This window comes from Vipera ursinii (assembly GCF_947247035.1).
Source record: "Vipera ursinii genome assembly, chromosome: 1".
Lineage (NCBI taxonomy): Eukaryota > Metazoa > Chordata > Lepidosauria > Squamata > Viperidae > Vipera > Vipera ursinii.
Window position 1 is genome coordinate 128,572,290 of NC_139512.1, and position 22,610 is coordinate 128,594,899.

The 22,610-nt window shown below is 38.1% G+C and overlaps 1 protein-coding gene across 1 annotated transcript in view; it reads right to left on the reverse strand.

Annotated features, from left to right (window-relative positions):
- Positions 1 to 22,610, reverse strand: part of SEMA5B (semaphorin 5B) — a 207,882-nt gene that overhangs the window by 85,663 nt on the left and 99,609 nt on the right. The window contains exons 8-10 of the mRNA XM_083349852.1: positions 20,711 to 20,846; positions 18,358 to 18,565; positions 12,032 to 12,239 (exon numbers count right to left, since the gene is read on the reverse strand). Coding sequence (XP_083205978.1) covers positions 12,032 to 12,239; positions 18,358 to 18,565; positions 20,711 to 20,846 — 552 coding nt within the window. The remainder of the gene's footprint in view (positions 1 to 12,031; positions 12,240 to 18,357; positions 18,566 to 20,710; positions 20,847 to 22,610) is intronic.

Genomic DNA, 22,610 nt, shown 5'->3' on the forward strand with positions numbered 1-22,610 from the left:
GAGATAAAGATGTTCTACTCCATCAAGCAACCATAGGAGAATATCTAAGTTTAGTGATTTTAATCTTGGTGATTACTGCTCAATTCTCTTTATTTATTTTTTTGTTGGAGAAAAACAAAAATCCACAAGGTGTATTGCCCTTCAGCGTGGGATGTCTACTTCCAATTTGATTATTTTCAGCACTGTTGACAAAGTGTGGACAACATATGCTAACCAAACTTTTGTAAGCTAGCTGATGTAAGATAAATATCAAGGACATATGTAAAGATTTTCTATTGAAATTTATAATTATACTGGGTTATTCTTTTTTATTGCAGTCTTTCACCAATCAGGATCCCTTTCAATATTATTAATGAAACTCTATCCAAAGAGTTGATTTAACAATGAATGCTGAATGAATGCTGAATAAGTGACAGTGGCCTGGTTCACCCTTAATTTAAGCCTCAAACTCTGATTTATACATAATGTGACATGGATCACACATTATTCTAAATCAAAAATCAACAAAGTGGTTGATGGTACTTACTTCCATCTCTGAAAGAATATTCTTCTTTTCTTTTAGGAGCTCAAGAAAGTGTGCACAGCACTTCCTCCCCCCACTTTTTCCAACAATAAACTTCTGAGGTAGGCTGGGCTGAGAGACAAGGTGTGATTAAAAATATTAAGGCATATTTGTGGCTTACACAAAATGCTTTCATCGGAACTGCAATTTCTTCTACCTCTCCTTGGCCAATCTTGTCAAGTTAGGATAAGTACTTTATATGACTGATGTGCAATCAAGACACAGTACTAAAGTAAGAAAGTCAGAGAAAGATTACATCTGTTTCCCATTAGGCCTTTTACTATGACTTTGTGGGAGCTATTTCCCATGACTGCCAGCCCCACAAAAGTAATGGTGTCTATTTCTAATGGCTAACTAATTGGCCTCTTCCTTCCTATGTGCAATACAAGTGATAAAGCAAAAGCACAAGAAAACATACATCTGGGAATAGTCTTTGAAATGGTATCAATCAGCACTAATGAACGTTTCACATAACAGATGAGTCTTGTTCAATAAAGACTGGTTCACACTGCCTTTTTAAACATGATTACATGGACCCATAAATATCTTATGAAGGAAATTAACAGAATGCGGCCACATGGGTTGTGATGGGAGCATCCCGATACTCCCATATTATACCCTTCCTGCGTGAGCTGCATTGGTTACCGGTTGCTCTCCGGGTGAGATTTAAGGTGCTGGTTCTTACTTATAAAGCCCTTCATGGCTTAGGCCCGGGATACCTGCAGGACCGTCTGCTGCCAGGAACAACTTCCCATCACCCTGTGCGCTCACACAGAGAGGGCCTCCTCAGGGTGCCGTCGGCCAGACAATGTCGGCTGGCGACCCCCAGGGGGAGAGCCTTCTCTGTGGGGGCACCTGCCCTGTGGAATCAGCTCCCCTTGGAGCTCCAGATGTCCCCTGACCTCCGGTCCTTCCGTCGTGACCTTAAGACACTTCTTTTCCAACATGCCCTCCTGGACTGATGATAAGGGGTTTTAATATGGTTTTAACGTTTTATTGGTTTTAGTTGGGGCTAGGTATAGTTTAATTTCTTCTTAATATTTGTATCCTATTTGTATTTTATTGTTGTTAGCCACCCTGAGTCCTTCAGGAGATAGGGCGGCATATAAGTCCCAATCAATCAATCAATCAATCAACAAACAATATGAAGTTCTTCAAAAATATTAAGATTACAATATGAAAAATATGCAATAGCAAGTTTATCTCAGCAGATTATTTTTTCTGATGGCTGGAATTCAAAATAGAGATACAGGTTTTCCAAGAATTGGAATATTTTCCTGTTTAAATTATTTCCAATTAGCATATCCATCCCAATATTCATCATTTTCCATAAATATCTGAGCTACATTATTCGATGTGAGGAAGGGAGGGAATTCCTCCTTTTCAACTTTTAGACCAATGCCCTGGAAAACAAATTCCATACCTGTTTTGAAATTGGCAAGTTGCCTTATGTAGACAAACTAATAAGATTATACAAACTAATGGGATCAAGGCTAGCAATGGCTGATAAGGAAAGAGACCCTTCTTAACGGTGAAAAGTTCAGTGAAGATACTGACCCACTGTGCGTCCATTGTGAAATGGTCAACAGCACGTTATGGATAATAAACTATTGAAATCAGAGATGCCTATCATAATGTGTATCAATGGCATGACTGCATCTGTAATACAGTGTACAGCTCTAGTTGCCATATCTCAAAAAGGATGTTGGAGAAGTTGCAGAGGATGGGAACTGAATCGATCAAGGGGCTGTAAGGAATGGGTTGCAATATTCAGAATTTTTACTCTAGGAGAGAGGCAAAGAATGTTGTTGTTAGCTGTGAAGTCGTGTCCGACCCCTCGTGACCCTATGGACAACGTTCCTCCATGCCTTCCTGCCCTCTACCATCTTCTGGAGTCTATTTAAGCTCACGCCCACTGCTTCAGTGACTCCATCCAGCCACCTCATTCTCTGTCGTCCCTTTCTTCTATTGCCCTCGATCTTTCCCAGCATTAGGCTCTTCTCCAGTGAGTCCTTCCTTCTCATTAGGTGGCCAAAGTATTTGAGTTTTAGCTTCAGGATCTGGCCTTCTAAAGAGCAGTCAGGGTTGATCTCCTCTAGGACTGACCGGTTTGATCGCCTTGCAGTCCAAGGGACTCGCAGGAGTCTTCTCCAGCACCACAGTTCAAAGGCCTCAATTCTTTGGCGCTCAGCCTTTTTTATGGTCCAACTCTCACTGCCATACATTGCAACTGGGAAGACCATAGCCTTGACTATAGGCACTTTTGTTGACAGGCAAAGAATAGAGGCCATGATTGGAGGGTATAAAAGTATGCATGGTGTGGATAAAGTGGACAATAAGTACTTATTTTACTCTTCCCCGAATATTACATCTCACAGTCACCAAATGAAACTGAGCCCTGAAAGAATCAGATAAACAAAAGGATTTTTGTTTAAACACAATTTCCAATTTAGCTTTGGAATTCATTACCATGCAATGTGGTGCTGGCTACCAGCTTGGTTGGCTTCAAAAATGGCTTGAACCAATTCATGGAAGTTATGGGATCAATGACTATTAACCTTGAAGGCCATCTGCTGGGAACTGGTCAGTCTTCTTGCGCAGATGGTTCACCACTGAGAGAACAGACTGTTGGATCAGATGGGCCAGGAGTCTGATTCAGCAGGGTACTGCTTATATTCTCATGTGGAAACATTCATGGAAAATTTTAATCCTGGAAAATTTTCTGGTCCACACATCTCTTTATAAACTGTTCCCTGTCCTATAAACCCTCTTCTGAAAATGCAGTTCCAGGAGGCTATGAAAGATATGCCACTACCACAGACCAGTAGCAAATGCCCAATGGTCAAATCAAGCCAGATATATGTTCTGAAAACAAAGCCAGAAGAGAGACATCATCAAGCAATGCCGTTGGAGTAATTCCGTGCAGAGGAAATAAGAGCAAACTGTTTGTTGCGTGTCTGTCTTGCTCTTGTTCATACTATACCTCTGAGAGCTCTCAAGATATCCTGGAGCCTTAACATCTGCTGAGAACACTAGCGCGCCTAAGTTTAATCAATGTTAAGATCAATTTGTCTCCTGGGTTTGATCGGCTTTTCTCTCCTCCCAACCATACTTTCTTCTCTGTAGTCAGATTGAGAGGATTCCAAAAATCCTGACTAATCAAGACTTCTAATCAGCCTTGAGGGTGTAAACAACTCACTACTATCCTGAAAGCAAAATGAAGCCAAAGAAAATAAACAAGTTTTTGGTATTCCTGCCTTAAGGGCACAAAGTTCTCCACTGTATGAAAGCCTTTCTTTCTTTAAAAAAAATCAAAATTTAATGTGCAGAGGATGGAGTTTCTATAAAAAGTCTCTCTCTCTCTCTCTCTCTCTCTCTCTCTCTCTCTCTCACACACACACACACACACACACACACATACAAACTCTCACAGAGTCTGAAGTAGGTGTGAAAAACGGGAAGAATATCTTGCTTCCCTTCTGCAACTATTTACTGGCATAGGCTCAACAATAGACTATAAATCACCACCTAGGAAAAATGCCAGGCGGAAAGCCATGGATGAAATTAAAACATCTTTCTTGATACAACCAAGTGCTGCAACCGATACAAAGCTAATCAGAAAATTTGTTGCCAGATAGCAGGAATCCTTCCCCACAAAGCCAAGGTTTTGAATGAAATATCCTTACAAAGCAGTTTTTTTCATTACCCCATCTACAAAACAGGGCAGGTCTGCCTTTGTTTTCTTAAAGGATTCTGCACAAATGGCAATTTTTGAGAAGTACATCCCCCATTATTCACAACCACACAATGAATTTATAACAGTTAAGATTGCTGCTCTATTTCAAATTGAGTTCAAGGAACTTTTATATCTGACCAATTCAGCAAAAGAAATGAATATCATTCACAAAAGCATCACTACAACCGAAAATGATTTCTAAGCATGAGAATTGAGAAAGCTACATAATTCTATCCCTATTCAACTGAATAGCTCTAAGCTTTTGTAATGGACCAAAATCAGAGCAGGGTTCTACAAGTACTGAAAATTAAAGTTTAGCTAGTATCCATAAGCATCTTATACTGGGCACTGTCAATACAATACCCATCCTCAACTGATGCCTGAAACAAGAGATAGGAATAATGTAGCAGTCTCCATTCAGTAAAGCTTGACTTCTAATGACTTAATGGGAAGGTCTATATATAAGGTAGTCCTTGAGTTACGAGCGTAATGGAGCCTGCTCTTGAAACTGCTTGTAGAAATGCTAACCAGCCTTCTATAACATTGTGTTCCCTTGCTTTTATTTTGGAGATTAATCTATATTATTGTAGTTTGTAGGTTTTAAATTTAAGTTGCCTCCAGAAGCTGTGGGGGCTCCATCGCTGAAAGCTTTTAAGAAGAGACTGGATAGGCATTTATCAGAAATACTTTGTTGTGAGTGCAGAGTAGACTAAATGACCTCAAGGTCCCTTCCATCTCTGTTACTGTTGCAAGCTGACAGTTCTGCAAATCCCTTCCTCATCTCCCTATGGGTGCCTGGCGGGAGACTCTTAAGCTAATTAGTGGCCAGGGTTTTTTTAAGCAACTGTCCAACCCTCAACCCCCCTCCCCCCCCAGGCAGCTGAAGACACTTGAGCTGACTAGCAGCAGTTTTTTTTTAAAACAAATAACTGCAATGGCTGCAAGCCCTGCTTGGAGGCAATTTAGTTCCTGAGCCAGGCACTGGAAACAGTTGATGGGCAGCCAGCAAAAAAAGCCTATCAGTTCAATAAACATGGCAGGGATCAATTAATAAATCAGAGAAAATAGTAAATCAGATCTTCATTCATTTAACAATCCATTTGATTCAATTAATGAATTAGATTTTAAAAATTTGTAAAATTGAGTCTGACTCATTTGACTAATTTTTTGACTTATGAGTCTAATGGGAAGGCTCTATTAGGTTCGTACCTTGAGGACTACCTGTAATCATAAAGTTGGAACGGGCCTTATATACCATCAACGTGGACTCCTTTCAGTCCAAGAATCTAAATTCAAGCACATTAAACAAATGGCCATCTGGCCTTCACTTTAGCACTTATAATTGGGGGAGGGGGCAGGGCAATGGTTCCACAATTACTGTTTTTATAAAGAACTTAGTTGGAATCTATACTCTAGCAACTTTAGTCCATTACTTTATATCCTATAGCCTGGAAAAAGAGAGACCTTTATATCCTATAACCTGGGAAAAGGGAAACCTATGGATGTATTCTCAAGTCTATCTTCAGAATGGTATATGAAGGCCCCTTAAGTTCCCTCTGCCTCCTAGGAAGCAGAGAATTTCTGTTTTTATACATTGTATAACCTGTGTTGTATTTTTATTTACATTATGTAAAAACAAAGTTCTGCATTTCCCCTTAGTTTTCTTTTGTCAAGGTTAAAAATACCAGCTCTTTCCATCCTTTATAGACCTTAATTTATGGTCCCTTGATAATATTCACTGGTCTTTTCTAAGCCTGTTCCAATTCCTCTGAATACTCCATAAAAGCGCCCAAAACTCAACATAATAGACAGAGTGGTTCTGACTGAAGTAGAATAGATTAGAATAATTCTATAGAAGAGAGAATAACGCTTCTCATAGTTTGGAATATATACTTCGACTGACGCAGCCTAAAATCACATTTTATTTTATTTTTTTGCAACCACAACACAATTCTGGTTCACATTCTATTTACAATCAACTATTATTATAAGATCTATTTACACGTGCCAGTTGAGCATTTCTACGATTACATGTATAAATTTAATAACAAAATCACAATTCTTTAATTCTTATATTTATAAAACTCCAGGCAGTGTTCTTGGTAGTTTCTTTGTATTTTAAAATGATTGTTAGTGGTTTTTATATGTTTGTACATTAGTCTTGGTTTTATTGGAATGTCGTGTCTACCTGTTGTGAGCTGCCCAGAGTCGTTTAATAAGATGGGTGACATATGAATTGAATAAATAATAATAACTACTACTACAACAATAACAAGTGTTATGTAGCTTGTTTTACACTGCCTTCTTCCAGGATATTTTTCAATTTCCACAGCCTTGGGATTTCCTGATGGTGTGTCATTTTAGTACTAGCCAGATCCAATTCTGCTTAGTGTTTTGAGACTAGCTTTAAACAGCTTGAAAAATATCTAACATCTATCTCTAGAAACCAGGTATAAATTCAGAGTCTGCCAGCTTTTTTTGCAAGAACTAAGAGCAAGGTCAGCAAAGGTACACAAATCTGTTGTCTATGAAGCCTCTGAGCAATAGGAATAAACCTAGGAACAAAAATTGGAAAGAAAACAAACAAGAAAGAATCATTTTCCTTTCCATCTCTGAGCTGACAATGTAAACATGTTCCAAGTGTCACCTTTGCCTGAAATGAATGATTGGCTTCAAAATTGCATTAAAAAAACTGGCATGGCTATTTTGATCTGAAAAGCTATATGCCATGTAGAGGCTGGCAGGGAAACGTTCAGGCAGCTTAGAACATTTTCACTATGATGTCATATTATGGATGGTTTAAACAGAGAGACTGAAAGACACTATTGTCTTGGACAGATAAAAGATTATGGTGGAGTCCCAGTTAATGCTAATTCCTTCTATCTCATCCAGAGTAGTCATCTACTAATGCTACTTTACATCGATACAATTCATTTTTAACTATTTATCTGGAAGAGGATGTGTTCAGACAAAATGTGATCTACGTAAGCAATACTGTATGTTTATTGCAGGGCATGTTACCTCACATATACGCTACAGTCATGTGTTTATTTTTGTGATAGTGGCATTTCGGGAGAGATGAGCAAAGAATGCCAGGGATGTATGTCAAGAGTACATCATTTCAGTAGAGTCACTCAAGGTGTAAAGGTCATCCCAGCTGCCCCGTTAAAGTAAGCAGTCACCTATATTGGGCAGCAGCATTATGGGAAGATGCTGGAAATAGACACCAAATCATCATTTCACACTGTATAGGAGAAAGCTACTTTACCCAGAAAACCACATGCATAGAAGATATAAAATAATAGAGGGCATAGAATGAGATGATGGGCTCCTCAATTGAGCATTCAACAGGCTGCTGAAGAAGAGCTGAAGAACTTTTAGAGTACAAAGGATGTTTATATCATGACAACATTAAAGCTTTGGGACATCCAGTTGCCAGGTAGTGAAAGAAAACCTGAAGCTGCAAAGACACAATTCTAGTGGGAAAATGGAGATGAGGTGCTGGTTTGAAAAAAGGGTTGGACTACTTCGTGGTAACCACGGAGATCAGTGGCTATTAGCTTTGATGGTAGTGTGACTACTTTTGAAGGTCATTTGCTGGGAGATCCATGGCTTGCCTTGTGCAGTTGTTTGACCACAGTGAAAACAGACTGTTGGACTAGATAGACTAGGGTGCTATGCTTATATATTTAAGAAGCATGTACACAGAAAAGCTTAACACAATGAAAGATTAAATAAATAAACCAATTACAGTTTGGCATTTTAGTTATACAGTTTGGCATTTTAGTGAATTCAAATGGACTGGAATTGAACACTTTTGAATCAGAAGGCCATACACCATTGAAGATATAAAAAATAAGGAAGGTACAGTGTTTTTATCATCAGGAATTATCCTGAAAGGACAGCACTTAAGTACAATGTACTCAATGACCAAATAATAACAATTAAATAGTTGACAACCATTGACTAGGACAGTTGTTCAAGTTTATATTCTAACCATTGATGGAAAAGAAGAGGAGGTTAGCCAAATTTATGGTAAAGTTTAATTTTAAATAGAATATACAAGCTGTTGGTTGAAAATTGGAATGCTTAAAACATTACAGAGGAAAACATAACTGAGCTGTATGGTCATTCCTGAAATGAAGCAGGAATGTTTCTTATCAAATCCTGCCAATCAAATGATTTCTTCAGTGCTAACATAGTCTTCAAGCAACTATATACATAATCTTCATCAGTTAATATATAAATTGGCTAAATTATTGGTACAAGATAGAAATTCTCAGTGATAAAAGCAAATATACGGCTAAATTGTTGAACAGATCGAATATCAGAAGTGACAGAGGTACAGATAGTGAAAAAGGTAAAATATTTGGGTATATATTTATCAGCTAAATGTTCAACATTAAAAGAAGATAACTATACAAGGTTATTGAAACAAATAAAGTTAGACCTGGAAAAATGGAAGAATTTAAAATTGTCTCTATTAGGAAGGATAGCTACAATCAAAATGAATATATTGCCTAAGATTCTATTTTTGTTTCAGACAATTCCGATAAAACTTGGGGGAAATTTTTTTAAAGAGTTGAATTCTTTAGTTTTGAAGTTTGTATGGCAAGGGAAAAAAGCTAGAATAAAGAGGAAAACTTTGCAAGATACTAAAGAAAATGGAGGTTTTGGTTTACCTGAGTGGGCTTTATATTATCAAGCATCTGTATTGACATGGGTGAAAGAATGGATAATGCTTAGGAATAAAAGGTTGTTATGCTTGGAGGGACATGACTTACAATTGGGATGACATGCGTTTTTGTGGTATGGGAAAAACAAAATTCATGGATATTTTCAAAACCATTCCATTACAAATGCTTTGATAACAGTATGGGGAAAAATTAAAATGAAAATATATGTAAAAATTCCAGGGTGGTTATCAACAATTGAAGCTTCTTCACATGTAAACTTGTTAAGATTTTGAAAAAACTTGGATGTATAGAGATATTTTAAATATTGATGGGACATTAAAATCGAAACAAGAATTGGAACATCAGGGTATCAACATGTCATGGTGGGTACGCTTACAAATACAAAACAGATATGAAAAAGATATGAAAATGTATGGATTTTATAAAGAACAAAATTTCATGTATTCATTTCATTTATTCAATTTCTATACCGCCCTTCTCCCTAGGGACTCATGTGTTTGATAAGATATTATTAACTTCTGATGAGAAATTAATTAAAAAATTGTATAATTTTCTGTTAACTTTGGAGATGGAAAGTGAACAAATTAAAGGGACAATGAGAAGGTGGGCGGAAAATTTTGGTTATAACATAGATCTAGAAGAATGGCAAAAATTGTGGGAGAGAAATTATAAATTGACAATGTCAACTGTATACAAAGAAAATTTGTATAAAATGTTTTATAGATGGCATTTACCCCCAAGCTAGATTAGCAAAAAGGGACGCGGTGGCTCAGTGGGTTTGGACGCTGAGCTTGTCGATCAGAAGGTCGGCAGTTTGGTGGGTCGAATCCCGAGTGCCGCGTTACAGAGTGAGCGCCTGTTACTCGTCCCAGCTTCTGCCAACATAGCAGTTTGAAAGCACGTAAAAATGCAAGTAGAAGAATAGGGACCACTACGGTGGGAAGGTAACTGCGTTCCATGCGCCTTTGGCGTCTAGTCATGCCGGCCACATGACCACGGAGACGTCCTCGGACAAGCGCTGGCTCTTCGGCTTTGAAACTGAGATGAGCACCGGCCCCTAGAGTGGCAAACGACTAGCACGCATGTGCAGGGGAAACTTTACCTTTACCTTTTTAGATTAGCAAAAATGTTTAAAAATGTATCAGGTAAATGTTGGAAATGTAAACATAATTTAGGTACATATTATCATATTTGGTGGACATGTGACAAAGTAAAGGCTTATTGGAAAAATATACATACTTGGCTAGAAAAAACGTTAGGAGAACGTGTAGCATTTAAACCTGATTTTTTTTTATTAGGTATTGTACCAGAAAAGACTATCAAACAAAATTTATATTTGGTTTTACATATTGTAACTGCAGCAAGAATAAGTTATGCACAATGCTGGAAAAATGAACAAATACCGTCAGAGGAAGAGGTAATAAAGAAGATATTGGAATGCGCAGAGATGGACAGATTAACAATGAGATTGAAAGAAAAAGAAGAAACAGAATACTACAAAAGCTGGAACTTATTTTACAAATGGTTAGAAGAGAAAACCAAAGAGTAGAATCTGTATATGTATCAGCGTGTTATGAACCCAGCTTGCATGTTGTTTGAAAAATTAACTTATGTATGTAGAGAATAAAAAATAATAATAAAAACTTTAAAAAAAGAGAAATTCTCAGTGATAAAAGCAAATATACGGCTAAATTGTTGAACAGATCAGAACTGTGCAAGTTCTAAGTCAAGCTAAAGCAGCAAAAGAAAGGCAACCAATTTCCATAGTACTGTAGGAAGTTGACCGCATACCAAGGTACTGGTAATGGTGTTTAAGGCCCTACATGGCATGGGTCCGGAGTACCTTAGGGAGCACCTGCTGCCGGCGTCAACTTCCCTCCGCCCTGTGCGCTCCCACAGAGAGGGCCTCCTCAGGGTGCCACCGATCAGAGAATGTCGATTGGTGGCCCCCAGGGGGAGGTCCTTTTCTGTGGGCGCCCCGGAGCTATGGAATCGGTTGCCAGTTGAGCTCCGGATGGCGCCCGATCTTCGCTCCTTCCATCGCGATCTGAAGACATTCTTATTTGAACAAGCCGGCCTGGCCTGATGGGGGATGGTTTGGGTTTTTTATTCTCATTTTATTATATGTATTTATTGTTTTTAGCTGGGCACATGTTTAATTCTTTTTTAACTTTTGTATTTTTGTATTTTTATATATCTGCCCTGTTCACTGCCCTGAGTCCTTCGGGAGAAGGGCGGTATATAAATAAAATTAAAAAAAATAAATAAATACCACCATTTTGAAGAAGAACATCAGGAATTGCTTTGTAATCCTAAATCTCATTGATAGGAAACCAGAAGAGAACTGAGGAACGAAGCCGTAGATACCCTCTACTTGCAAAAATGTTTAGTATTAGATGAAATCAGAGGAGCAATCCAACAGAACACTGAGGAGAGGTTCGTAAGCTTCTGATTTGCCTTTTGATTAACTACAGTTTTGCCTTTCATTCAAAGCAACAAACTGTGGATAATGTTGACTATGAGTCATTTGAAACAAGATAAATATTCTGGATAACTTATGTGTCCAATGATGTAGGAAACAAGGGAGCCCATGACTCCATCCAATGCTGTAGCTTTTCTTACTTCACTAAGTATGGCAAGTCCAGTCATACCTATATTGGATCCATTCATAACATAACCAGGGCTGCAGAGTAACAATTGTGAGAATAATACCACCAAACATTCTAGTCAAACCTATTTGCACAATACAGAACAGAATAATAACATTAGTGTCGATTCAAGAATGTACAAGAAAAAGGAGTAAACTATATGCCTTTTGTACATTGCATTGATTTCTAATTGGGACTAATGAAGATGCACTAAAAAAAACCCCTGCTTTCAAATTATTCTCTTTGTTTTGAACTATCCAAGCCAATGTTTTTTGCGTTCTTTGAATGACGACGAAAGGTATTCTAAAATAAATCAGTAGCAATATGTTTCCCTAGTGCTTTTCTTTTAAGACAGTTTGAAATATATCTGACCCATAAATTTTCTTACCCTTCTGTTCTATACACTGAGCATCTTTCCAGGGGGATTTTTAGCACTCCGTTATTTAAACCAACAAACAACGATCTGCCACTGTGCAATATTTGGAGACTTTGGATTGGCTCCTTTTGGCTGGCAGGAAGAATCTGCATTTCCTCTAAATAACAACTCCTCAGGCTCTTATTAGTAGAAGACAGTGCCTTCAAAATGGTGCCGTGCTCTAGCAAAATGAGAAACACAACACAATCATGGTGTTAAATTTGTTTTAACATCCAGTCCTTGACTTACAACCATTTGTTCGGTGATCACTCAAAGTTACAATGGTATTCAAAAAAAAGTGACTTACAATCTTCTTCACACTTAAGACTATCACAGAATTCCCCCAATTGTGTGCACTTGGCAACCGGCATGTGTTTATGATGGCTGCAGAGTTCTGGGATCACTTAACAAAAATGTGGTTCGCTTAACTAGAGAAGTGATTTGCTTAACAACCGTGACAAAAACGTTCATAAAAATTGGGTGTGACTCACTTAACAATCACCTTGCTTAGCAACAGCAATTCTGGTCCCAATTACAGTCACAAGTCGAGGACTGCCTGTACACACCTGTTTTTCCAGCCCTGCTTCATTGTAACTTCTGGCTTCTCTTTTTAAATGTACAAATACAAATTCAGGTTAAAAATGTAATTTTAATTCTTTGGAAATAAAATAGCATTACTGAATTTCCTAACAATTGATATCCTTTATAAGCATAATATGGCCTAATCACACATATCATTGATAAAGGAGAAGCGTTTGAACAAATCAAGAGAAACAAAAAGTTGTTACCCCCCCGCCCCCAGGCAGATAAGGATAAGACTACCAACTATTGGATGCATCTATATTTATCAGACTTCCTTTACTGCAAGCTAGCATAAATGTATCCTGTAGAACAAAGGTGTATTAGTATGTTCTCAATTTGGTTTAGTCTGAAATTCTAATATACTAACATTGGGAATACAATTACAAACTCAAAACGAGCACTGTACATGATTTCCACCTGAAAATTAGGGCAGACTAAACACAATTGTTGTTTTTTTACATGGCCCAGTGGCCAACCATGTGTTAGGACTGATAGAAAGCCTATATACTGTATAGGTTTAAATTATAGCAGACCTCTGAGCTGACTCTTAAGACACTTATGACATTAGTCTTGGATGGACAATCATGACTCAGCAGATTTGAGCATTATGTACAAAAAAAATGTAATGTTATTTGCAGCTACTCTTCTACTGAACTCAACTCAATTAACGTAGATCTGGGGTGTCAAACTGCCGGCCCATGGGCTGGACGTGTCATCAGGAAACCGCACCCACTCCATTGCTGGCAACAGAGAAAAAGCTCCGATACATTGCACAACGTCACGTGACGTCGCGAGTTTGACATGTCTGACTTAGGTCAACATCTAAAATGGGACACGGTGTAGAGAAGAGAGTTAGTCAAAACAGAGATAGGGCATTGCAGTGTTTCCGATTGGATTTAGAGAATGTACTTCAGAGCTCAGTCAAGCACAAGCACATGTATGCAACCCCTCAAAACAACCAACTTTTTCCTGGGATAGCACAGCACTACAGCATGTGGATTGAGCAGCCAGATTGAGGCTATATATGTGCCATTTCAGAAATCTTCTGTCAAAATTCATCATCAAATGAGTAAAATTGGGGGTCACGGGATAAGACGATCCATTCAGTGTTGGGGCTCAGAGATTGGAGGAGGAGTTCTGTCCTTTGAGGAGAAAATAAGGTGAAACTATACATTTATGGTCCAAGATATTTATGGAAACTTATTTCTCTGCATTTATGCTTCTGTTGCTAAGATTGTTGCTGGACCTAATTAAAAGTTAAATTGGAATGGAACAAACCACATTCTAAACAGTAAATTGCTGGCACAGACACCTCCCTGGAAGAAACAGAGTGGATAGATGCAATTAAATTAAGAGACACAGCTTGAGAGACAAGGAGATTTGTTCTCTTAAGAGCTACCACCCCAGAGAACCTTATGTATTACCTGGAGGAAGGAACAAATGGTGAGTGAACAAAGTGCCACCTCTGTCTACCTATCCTTCTCTGGAAAAGTCTCCTTGCAGAAATCAGGCTGGCCCCCTCCCTGACTGCATTCCCAAAGATGCTAAGGGCAGAGAGGTTCCGGAGAGCAACCAATTCCCTTTATTTGTTTACAGTTGTTTTATTTGTGAATTCTTTCACCTTATTTTGAATTGTACTTTTAATAACAATTGAGATTTGATTTTATATTGTTGTTGCAATTGCCATAGTTGTTTTAAATTGTTTTTCTGTATCATGTTAATTGAGAGTAGTTTTGATTGTGTGGGAGACAAATATGATGATGATGATGATGATGATGATGATGATGATAGATAGATAGATAGATAGACAGACAGACACTGTATTCTATATTGTCATGTTGAATATTATAATGAGTAAACCAATGAAAAGGAGCATTGTGTTTGGAACTGAATGGTTCTAAAAAAATGCTCTAGTGAAGACTACTTGTAGTTTCACATGTTTAGAAAGCACTCTGTTATCATACGAACACAGTATGACTTTCCCAACTCCAGAAAATAATAATAATAAAAAAATTGGAAGGGACCTTTGAGGTCATCTAGACCAACCCCCTGTTCAGGCAGGAAACCTTATACCATTTCAGACAAATGGCTGTCCAGTCTCTTCTTAAAAATTTCCAGTGTTGGAGCATTCACCGCTTCTGGAGGCAGGTTGTTCCATTGGTTAATTGTTCTAACCGTAGGAAATTTCTCCTTAGTTCTAGGTTGCTTCTCTCTTTGATTAATTTCCATCCATTGCTTCTTGGTCTGCCTTGAGGTGCTTTGGAGAATAATAATAATAGTAGTAAAGTTGAAGTTTCTCCTTAGTTCTAGGTTGCTTCTCTCCTTGATTAGTTTCCATCCGTTGCTTCTTGTCCTGCCTTTGGGCGCTTTGGAGAATAGCTTGCCTCCCTCTTCTTTGTGGCAGCCCCTGAGATACTGGAACACTGCTATCATGTCACCCCTAGTCCTTCTTTTCAGTAAACATACCCAATTCCAGCAGCCGTTCCTTATATGTTTTAGCCTCCAGACCTCTAGTCATCTTTGTTGCACTTCTCTGTACTCTTTCCAGTCTCAACATCTCTTTTACATCATGGTGACCAAAACTGGATGCAGTATTCTAAGTGTAGCCTTACCAAGGGATTATAAAGTGGTATTAACACTTCTATCCCTCTGTTAATGCAGCCTAGCACTGTGTTGGCTTTTTTGGCAGCTGCTGGCTCATATTGAAGTGATTGTCCACTAGGACTCCGAGATCCCTCTCAGAGTTACTACTATTAAGCAAGGTACCCCCTATACTATACCTGTACATTTGGTTTTTGTTGCCTAAATGTAGAACCTTACTTTTTTCGCCATTGAATTTCATTTTGTTAGATAGTGCCCAGTGTTCAAGTCGGTCCAGATCCTCCTGTATCTTAAGTCTGTCTTCTGGAGTGTTGGGTATTCCTGCCAGCTTGGTGTCGTCTGCAGATTTGATGAGTTCCCCATCTATCCCCTCGTCCAAATCATTAATGAAGATGTTGAAGAGCACTGGCCCAGAACAGAGCCCTGGGGCACCCCACTACACACTTCCTTCCATGTAGATGTAGTTCCATTGAGGACCACACGCTGTGTACAGCCGGTCATCCAGCTACAAATCCATCTGGTGGTGATGCTGTCTAACCCACGTTTCTATCTTATCAAGTAGTAGTTTGTGATCTACTTTATCGAATGCCTTACTGAATAGCTTGACTCCCTCTTCTTTGTGGCAATCCTTGAGATATTGGAAGACTGCTATCATGTCACCCCTCATCCTTCTCTTCATTAAACTAGACATACCCAATTCCAGCAACCATTCCTTATATGTTTTAGCATCCAGTCCCCTGATCATCTTTGTTGCTCTTCTCTGTAGTCTTTCTAGAGTCTTAACATCTTTTTTACATCATGGTGACCAAAACTGGTTGCAGTATTCCAAGTGTGGCCTTACCAAGGCATTGTAAAGTGGTATTAACAGTTCTATCCCTCTGTTAATGTAGCCTAGCACTGTGTTGGATTTTTTGGCAGCTGCAGCATACTGCTGCTGGCTCATATTTAAGTGATTGTCCACTAGGACTCCGAGATCCTATTGTGTATCATGGAGTAAATTATAGTAGTACTTAGAGGACCCATTTATCCTAACATAAAATCAACTTTCTCTTAATATATAATCATTTTTTTTAAACAGAGCCACAGCATAAATTATGATTAGCCAAAACGTTTTGTTGAATTCTGTAACAAAAGTCAATTCTTTTATGATACTTCATGGACTTTTCCAGGTTCTTTTATCTTAAAAAAAGGCCAACAGGGAAGATCAATCTAGTACTTAAAGCATAATAACAAGTGTCACATGACTAAGGCACTTTCACTGATTACACCAGAAGTAGGTGAACTACAGAAAGTACAACTACCCAACAATCTAAATTAGCAACTATTAAGGACATGGAAGCCTTTCTACTAATCACTACATTAAAATAAATTTAAATTCAGAGAAATTGAAAATGTTTCTGTGGTTTTCAAGAATCAATTTAAGTGTACGCATGTACCAATAGAGGAGAGGTACAGTATATGTATGTGGATTTTTATGTAAATGTTTATCTGTATGGTATGCATGTTTTAGTTAAAGGGAGATACAGAAGACATGGCAAAATGCATGCTTTGCAGGTCCAAGTTTGATTGCTGGGGGGAAAAAGAATCAGTGATGGCAGAGATCTTTACCTAATACACTGGAGAGTTTTTGCCAATTAGAATAGATAATATTAAGTTAAACCAAGCAGGATTATATTAAACCCAGGCAATTTAGTGCTCCATATGTATTTTGAATTAGAATTCCCAAAACCTCAGCCAGTATGACTAATGAATTAAGTTTCTACCAACTGTTGAATACTGAAAAATCACCAAAATGTTACCTTAATTCCTATATTCCTAATAGCACAAATATCCTTCTTACAATCTATAAACTGTCTATGCTTTTACCTAAATTGCTATCCAAGTGCAAAGCTATTTAACATTCCTTATCTGAGAGCCTGGGTGTATGTACAAGAAAGTTTACAACACAGAGATGTTTACACTGTGTATATCTACCCAAGTACCTTGCTATCTATTTGCTCTCTCTTCTAAAATTGAACTTGTATTCAGAAAACCTTTGTTGTTCATAAAAATCCCATTTGGGAAAATATCAGGTGAGTCTGTTTTTGTTTATAGTAGGTCTCTTCTCCATTAGCCCTTGGTAGAGGCTCTACTTACTTTTGGAGAGGTGTATTTCTTTCAAAAGGGAGGCTAGAAATGAAAAAAAATGGGACAAGCTAAACTGCAGGAATACAACCATAATTTTGGTGGAAATGAATCACAGATGTAGTGAAAGGGGAGGGGGGGACCCGGATTCAATCCCTGCTTGATACAGGATCTGCTATAACGTTTGGACTGATCCAGCCTCTATCTGAAGATATCCATGAAGGAAAGGGCAGGGGAGGAGGTATCCATACTACTTCATGAGACAGCTTAATACAATGAGGCAAGTGTAACTACTTGCTACTACTACTATTGCAATAATCCATCAGACATGCTCTTGCTATATACAGGTAGTCCTCAACTTACGACCACAATTTCTGTTAAGTGAGACATTTGTTGAGTGTGTTTTGCCCCATTTTACGACCTTTCTTGCCACAATTGTTAAGTGAATCACTGCAGTTGATAAGTTAGAAACCTGGTTGTTAAACGTATCTGGTTTCCCCGTTGACTTTGCTTGTCAGGAGGTCACAAAAGGTGATCTAAATAATCTAAAAAATAAGGTCCCTAGAATCCTGGGTAACTGTTATACTAAGGTTATATGTTGCATTCAGGATTCATTGCTTCTTAAAATCAGCTCTTATTCTTGTTTGGTTTATATCCTACTCATAAGGCTAGTACTCATACTCATAGGAGCCAGGGTGGCGCAGTGGTTAGAATGCAGTATTGCAGGCTAAGTCAGCCCACTGTTCGATCCTGACCAGCTTAAGGTTGACTCAGCCTTCTGAGATCGGTAAAATGAGGACCCAGATTGTTGGGGGCAATAGGCTGACTCTGTAAACCACTGCAAAGCAGTATATAACTCTAAGTGCTATTGATATTGTTATAAGGAAAGGCCAATTTTCATACCATTTTTGAAAACCCTCAGTGTAGAATTTAGATGATCATCTGAACCAATGGAAGATAAGAAAAGCTCCTCTGGTACCAAGCACACTCACCTGTCCCAATGTACATCACATGATAGAGTGTATCCTTGCCCTGAACAATGTCAACCACTAATTTGGAAAAACGGATGTTGTCCTGAGTAACATATGGATCCACAGAGACAGGTTGCACCACATCATTCATTAGGAACAAGCGCTGAGCATCCTGCAGGATCCTTTCTGTTAGATTCTCATTGGGGCCATCATCATTCAATACTCCACACTGAAGAACAAAAAGAAAGGAACAAAGGTATTTAGTCTCGTATTATTTAACTTAATTATTTTAAAGTTTTCCTAAAATATTCTTGAATAAATTGTTCTGTCACTCATTGGTAAGTACCTTTTGTTTATGAAGGCAATTTCAGTGTTATCCCTAATCTCCTTACCCTACACATCTGATCTCTGAAACACACACACACACACACACACACACACGGCTAAGGATGTTTTTAACTACAGGATTGTATTTTAGTTCTTAAACCTTAATGACATTGGTTGTGTGTACCAAAAAAATTGCTTGTGCATTTTTCAATTGCTCACATTTTCATATTAAATGTCCTGCTTGAAAGCATGTGAGGAATTAATTTTTTCTCCAATAATTTTTTTTCCAGCCAGTATCTTATCTTTGTCATCTCCTGAAGGCTTCACTGACCTTCTGCTTCTTCTCTACTTGAAACTTTCTCTATTTTTTTTTACAAAAAAATCCTGTTACCTACCATTATTACATTCCTTTTTATAAGATTCCCAGCTTGGCTTTGTAATCTTCTCATACTTCTTTTGCAGTGCAAATTTTATTCTTTTAAAAGGACTACAGAATGTCCAAAATATTCCTCAATGCTACTTAAGTTGGGAGAATGTAACATAACACACCAACAGTGAACTGGTATCTGACAGGTATCTAGCATAAAAAACAGGAATGGAATCAACAAGCAATTGTCTGCAACCACCCTCCACAAGGCAGGCAGCAGGCAGGGATAGAGCAGCAGGCATACAGTTGATAACAGGTCAGCTGTGGGTCTTCTGCTGAAACACAACCTTGGCAATAACTGGCAACGCTGAGTTACCAGAATCCTCACATATGCAAAGTGACCTGATAAATACAATGCAGTGGTACACGCAGGCAGAATGGGTAGACACTTGGTCACTTCAATTAAATAGTCATATCACAGAGCTGAGGAAACCTTTGGAACAGCACCCTCTGGAGATAAAACATGGTTTCCACTCTTGAAGTCTCTTAAAACCTGGCTTTGTCAAAACTGACTTAAAAGATGGAGGAAGGAGACCATCGAGCAAGGAATAAGATTAAAGGAGGATATGGGTGACCTCCCTTATACTACCTGGAGGACCCTGAAATAGGTTGAGAGTTGGAATGCCTAAATATACAACCAATATGCTCAAGTGGAGGTTTTTAGTGGATAACAACAGTCTATGTGAATGTGGAGAGACGCAGAGCCCGGCCCGTCTGCTGGTATGTTGGCTGCTACCAGAAACATGTACCAATAATGACTTATTTTTGGCCAACAACAAAGGTGGCTTCATTCTGGAAGTTTAAAGTTTGATCTAGACATGAAAGAAGAAGTACCTGGATTTGTTCTTAGCCTGGGGTTAGAGTGTTTGTAGAACAAAATTGTGATGGCAATTTTTTTCCTATAGGCCATTTATGTGTTTTTGTATAGGTGTCATGCTCCCTTTTCAATTATGCGGTCTTTTAAATATTGTAAATTGCCCCAAGTTTTTTGGGAGTCAGTCAGCCTCCATATTCAATAAACTGAATTGTATTGTACTGAATAGAATTGAAGGTTTACTGCCAAAAAAAATAATCTTGGAAATGGACAATGCTAACACAGGAAAATAATGTATATCTTTCCTTACTGCTAAAACATTTAGGTGTCATTGTAAGATTCAGGATTGCGAAACCGAAGCCTACACTTGATTGTCAAAGATCACTGGATGACTTTTGGCTAGCCACTATCTTTATGTTTAATCAGCTTCAAAGTAATGTTACGGAAATGAAAATAGAACTGGGAATCCTGTTTATGTCAGCTCAAACTCCTAAAGAAAAAGGAGATATAAACCTAACAGATAAATAGACACATACGTGAATAATATCTCCTGTAATCCTTCTTCCTGGCTATATTAAGCAAAGAAATGGCACAAGTAGCATCACTCTTATTACTCTTTTATATACAGTCAGATTAAGGCTTCTGTTCCTATCAGCTAATTCACACATGCCACCTACCTACATAAATTTGAATTCCTTATGTCCAAACTTGATACACTAGTCAACATACAAGACTGATTGATTAGAATGTTTTACCACAGATGAAACAGAAGAAGTTCTGAGTGAGTTGAAATTGTCCTAAAATACCTGAAAATTTGGAATTGGGTTGATTGTTGGGAGCCATGCAGATCTTGGATTCTCCTGGTATCGGAAAGGTCCATTAAAGGCTTGTGTAATAGCACTGAGATTGAAGGCACACACTGCTGAAGCAGCAATACTGTTTCTAGACACAAGGACAGAAGGGAAGAGAAAGGAAGAAAATCAATTTAATCTTTGGAGCACTGAGACTTTCATCATAACAGACATCAAATCTCAGAAAAATAAATGGCACATAGATTGCCAAGAAGCAGCACACAAGGCTACAGGCCTCAGAAGGGGTGAAAAGAATCTACATGGATAAGGTGACAATTAGGAAATGTTGAAAAGTCCCTCTTGAACACCTCATGTGATTTAAGACTGGGAAAAGCAATTTTGACACGGAAAGTCACACACAGTTTAATTCACAAGGAACATTAATACTGATACCCCATCAATCCTGACTGGTGGTAAGTGGGCTTAATTTTTAAACCTCTAGTTTATTTTTCAAGGTGAGATTTAATTTTAAGCTCCACAGGTTCCACTGCAATATATTAATTCACCCTCTGACGAAGTCCAGCCGCATCTATTAAAGCAGCCATTCTATTTGCATAAGAGGCTCAAGACATGTCAAGAATAGGGAAATCAGAACTTGTCTAATCTTTTACCTAATACTATAGTTATCTATCAGAACTTCAGAATACGTAACTTTTGGGAAGAAGCAGCTGAACACATGCCAAAGACCTAGAATATGATCTACTGAAGCCAAACTCTGAAGCAAACCAAATCTTAGCAAAAGCCTTATTGGATACCAAGTCTCCTAAAATATTGTTTTGATTATTCCCAGGTTATCCCATTCTTCACTAAATGTTCCTGTATATTTTGTACATTCAAAAAGTTTCTAGTATAGATTTTTCAATATCCAAATGACTTCAAAACAAAATCCCTACGGAACCTTACTTCTTCCTTTGCTAACTAAAAGGAGTAGCAACCCTTTAAAGAAATGAGGGCTTTCACAATATATTTATATCCCCAGGTATATGCATTTAGTTTCCCTTAATGTCGATCCATTAAAATCAAGAAGTGCAGTCACTTATTTGTGGCCTTTGTTTAATGCACATGTCAATCATTATCAGATTAATAGTTGGAAAAGGAAACCACTTAGTGTAAGTGCATTTTTGAGGTTTAAGACTAGATTGGAACTAACAGCTGAAATACAAGTGTAGGTGAGAAAGCCAAACAAAATATTTGACATGAGTTTTCAATTGTGCTGGGTCTGTTTTAACTTTTCCACATAATATTCTCTTCATTCTCTCTTTTCAATGTATTTGAGATATGCTATCCTTATACAAATGCAATCTACCAAAGAGCTGACACTGAGATTTTATCATCTGGAGAGTATCAATTTAAGACAAAGTACTTGTAGAGCCGAACTGAGGATTCAAATCATTTCTGTGTTATTTTAAGTAGTAGGGAAAAAGAGGACAAGGAGGAATCACGGAGTTCAAAATCGTTTTTAAAAAGTGTCTAAAAATACAGAAGGCCCTTTCAAAACCCTATGAAAGGCATGTCATCCTGCTGTGCAAATATCTGAATGATTGCTTTTCATATTGTGTCACCACTGGAAATAATTCGGACTTCTATGAAAAGAACAAATTTCTGCTAAACTGGTAATGTTTTACTAGTGGGAACAACTGCATTCCAGGTTGTGAGATTTTACGCAGGAAACAAGTATTTGGGCAAAATATTTAAAAAGGACCCTCCCGGTCCTGTCAAAAGGAAAGAGAAAGAGATCCTATGAAATGGGGGAACAATGTAAACATCCCCTTCTATTATTCTTTACCCATGTTAAGAAGCATGAATGCAGTTTGTGTGATGTTTGATTTAGTATCCTAGCAACATCCAGCACGTG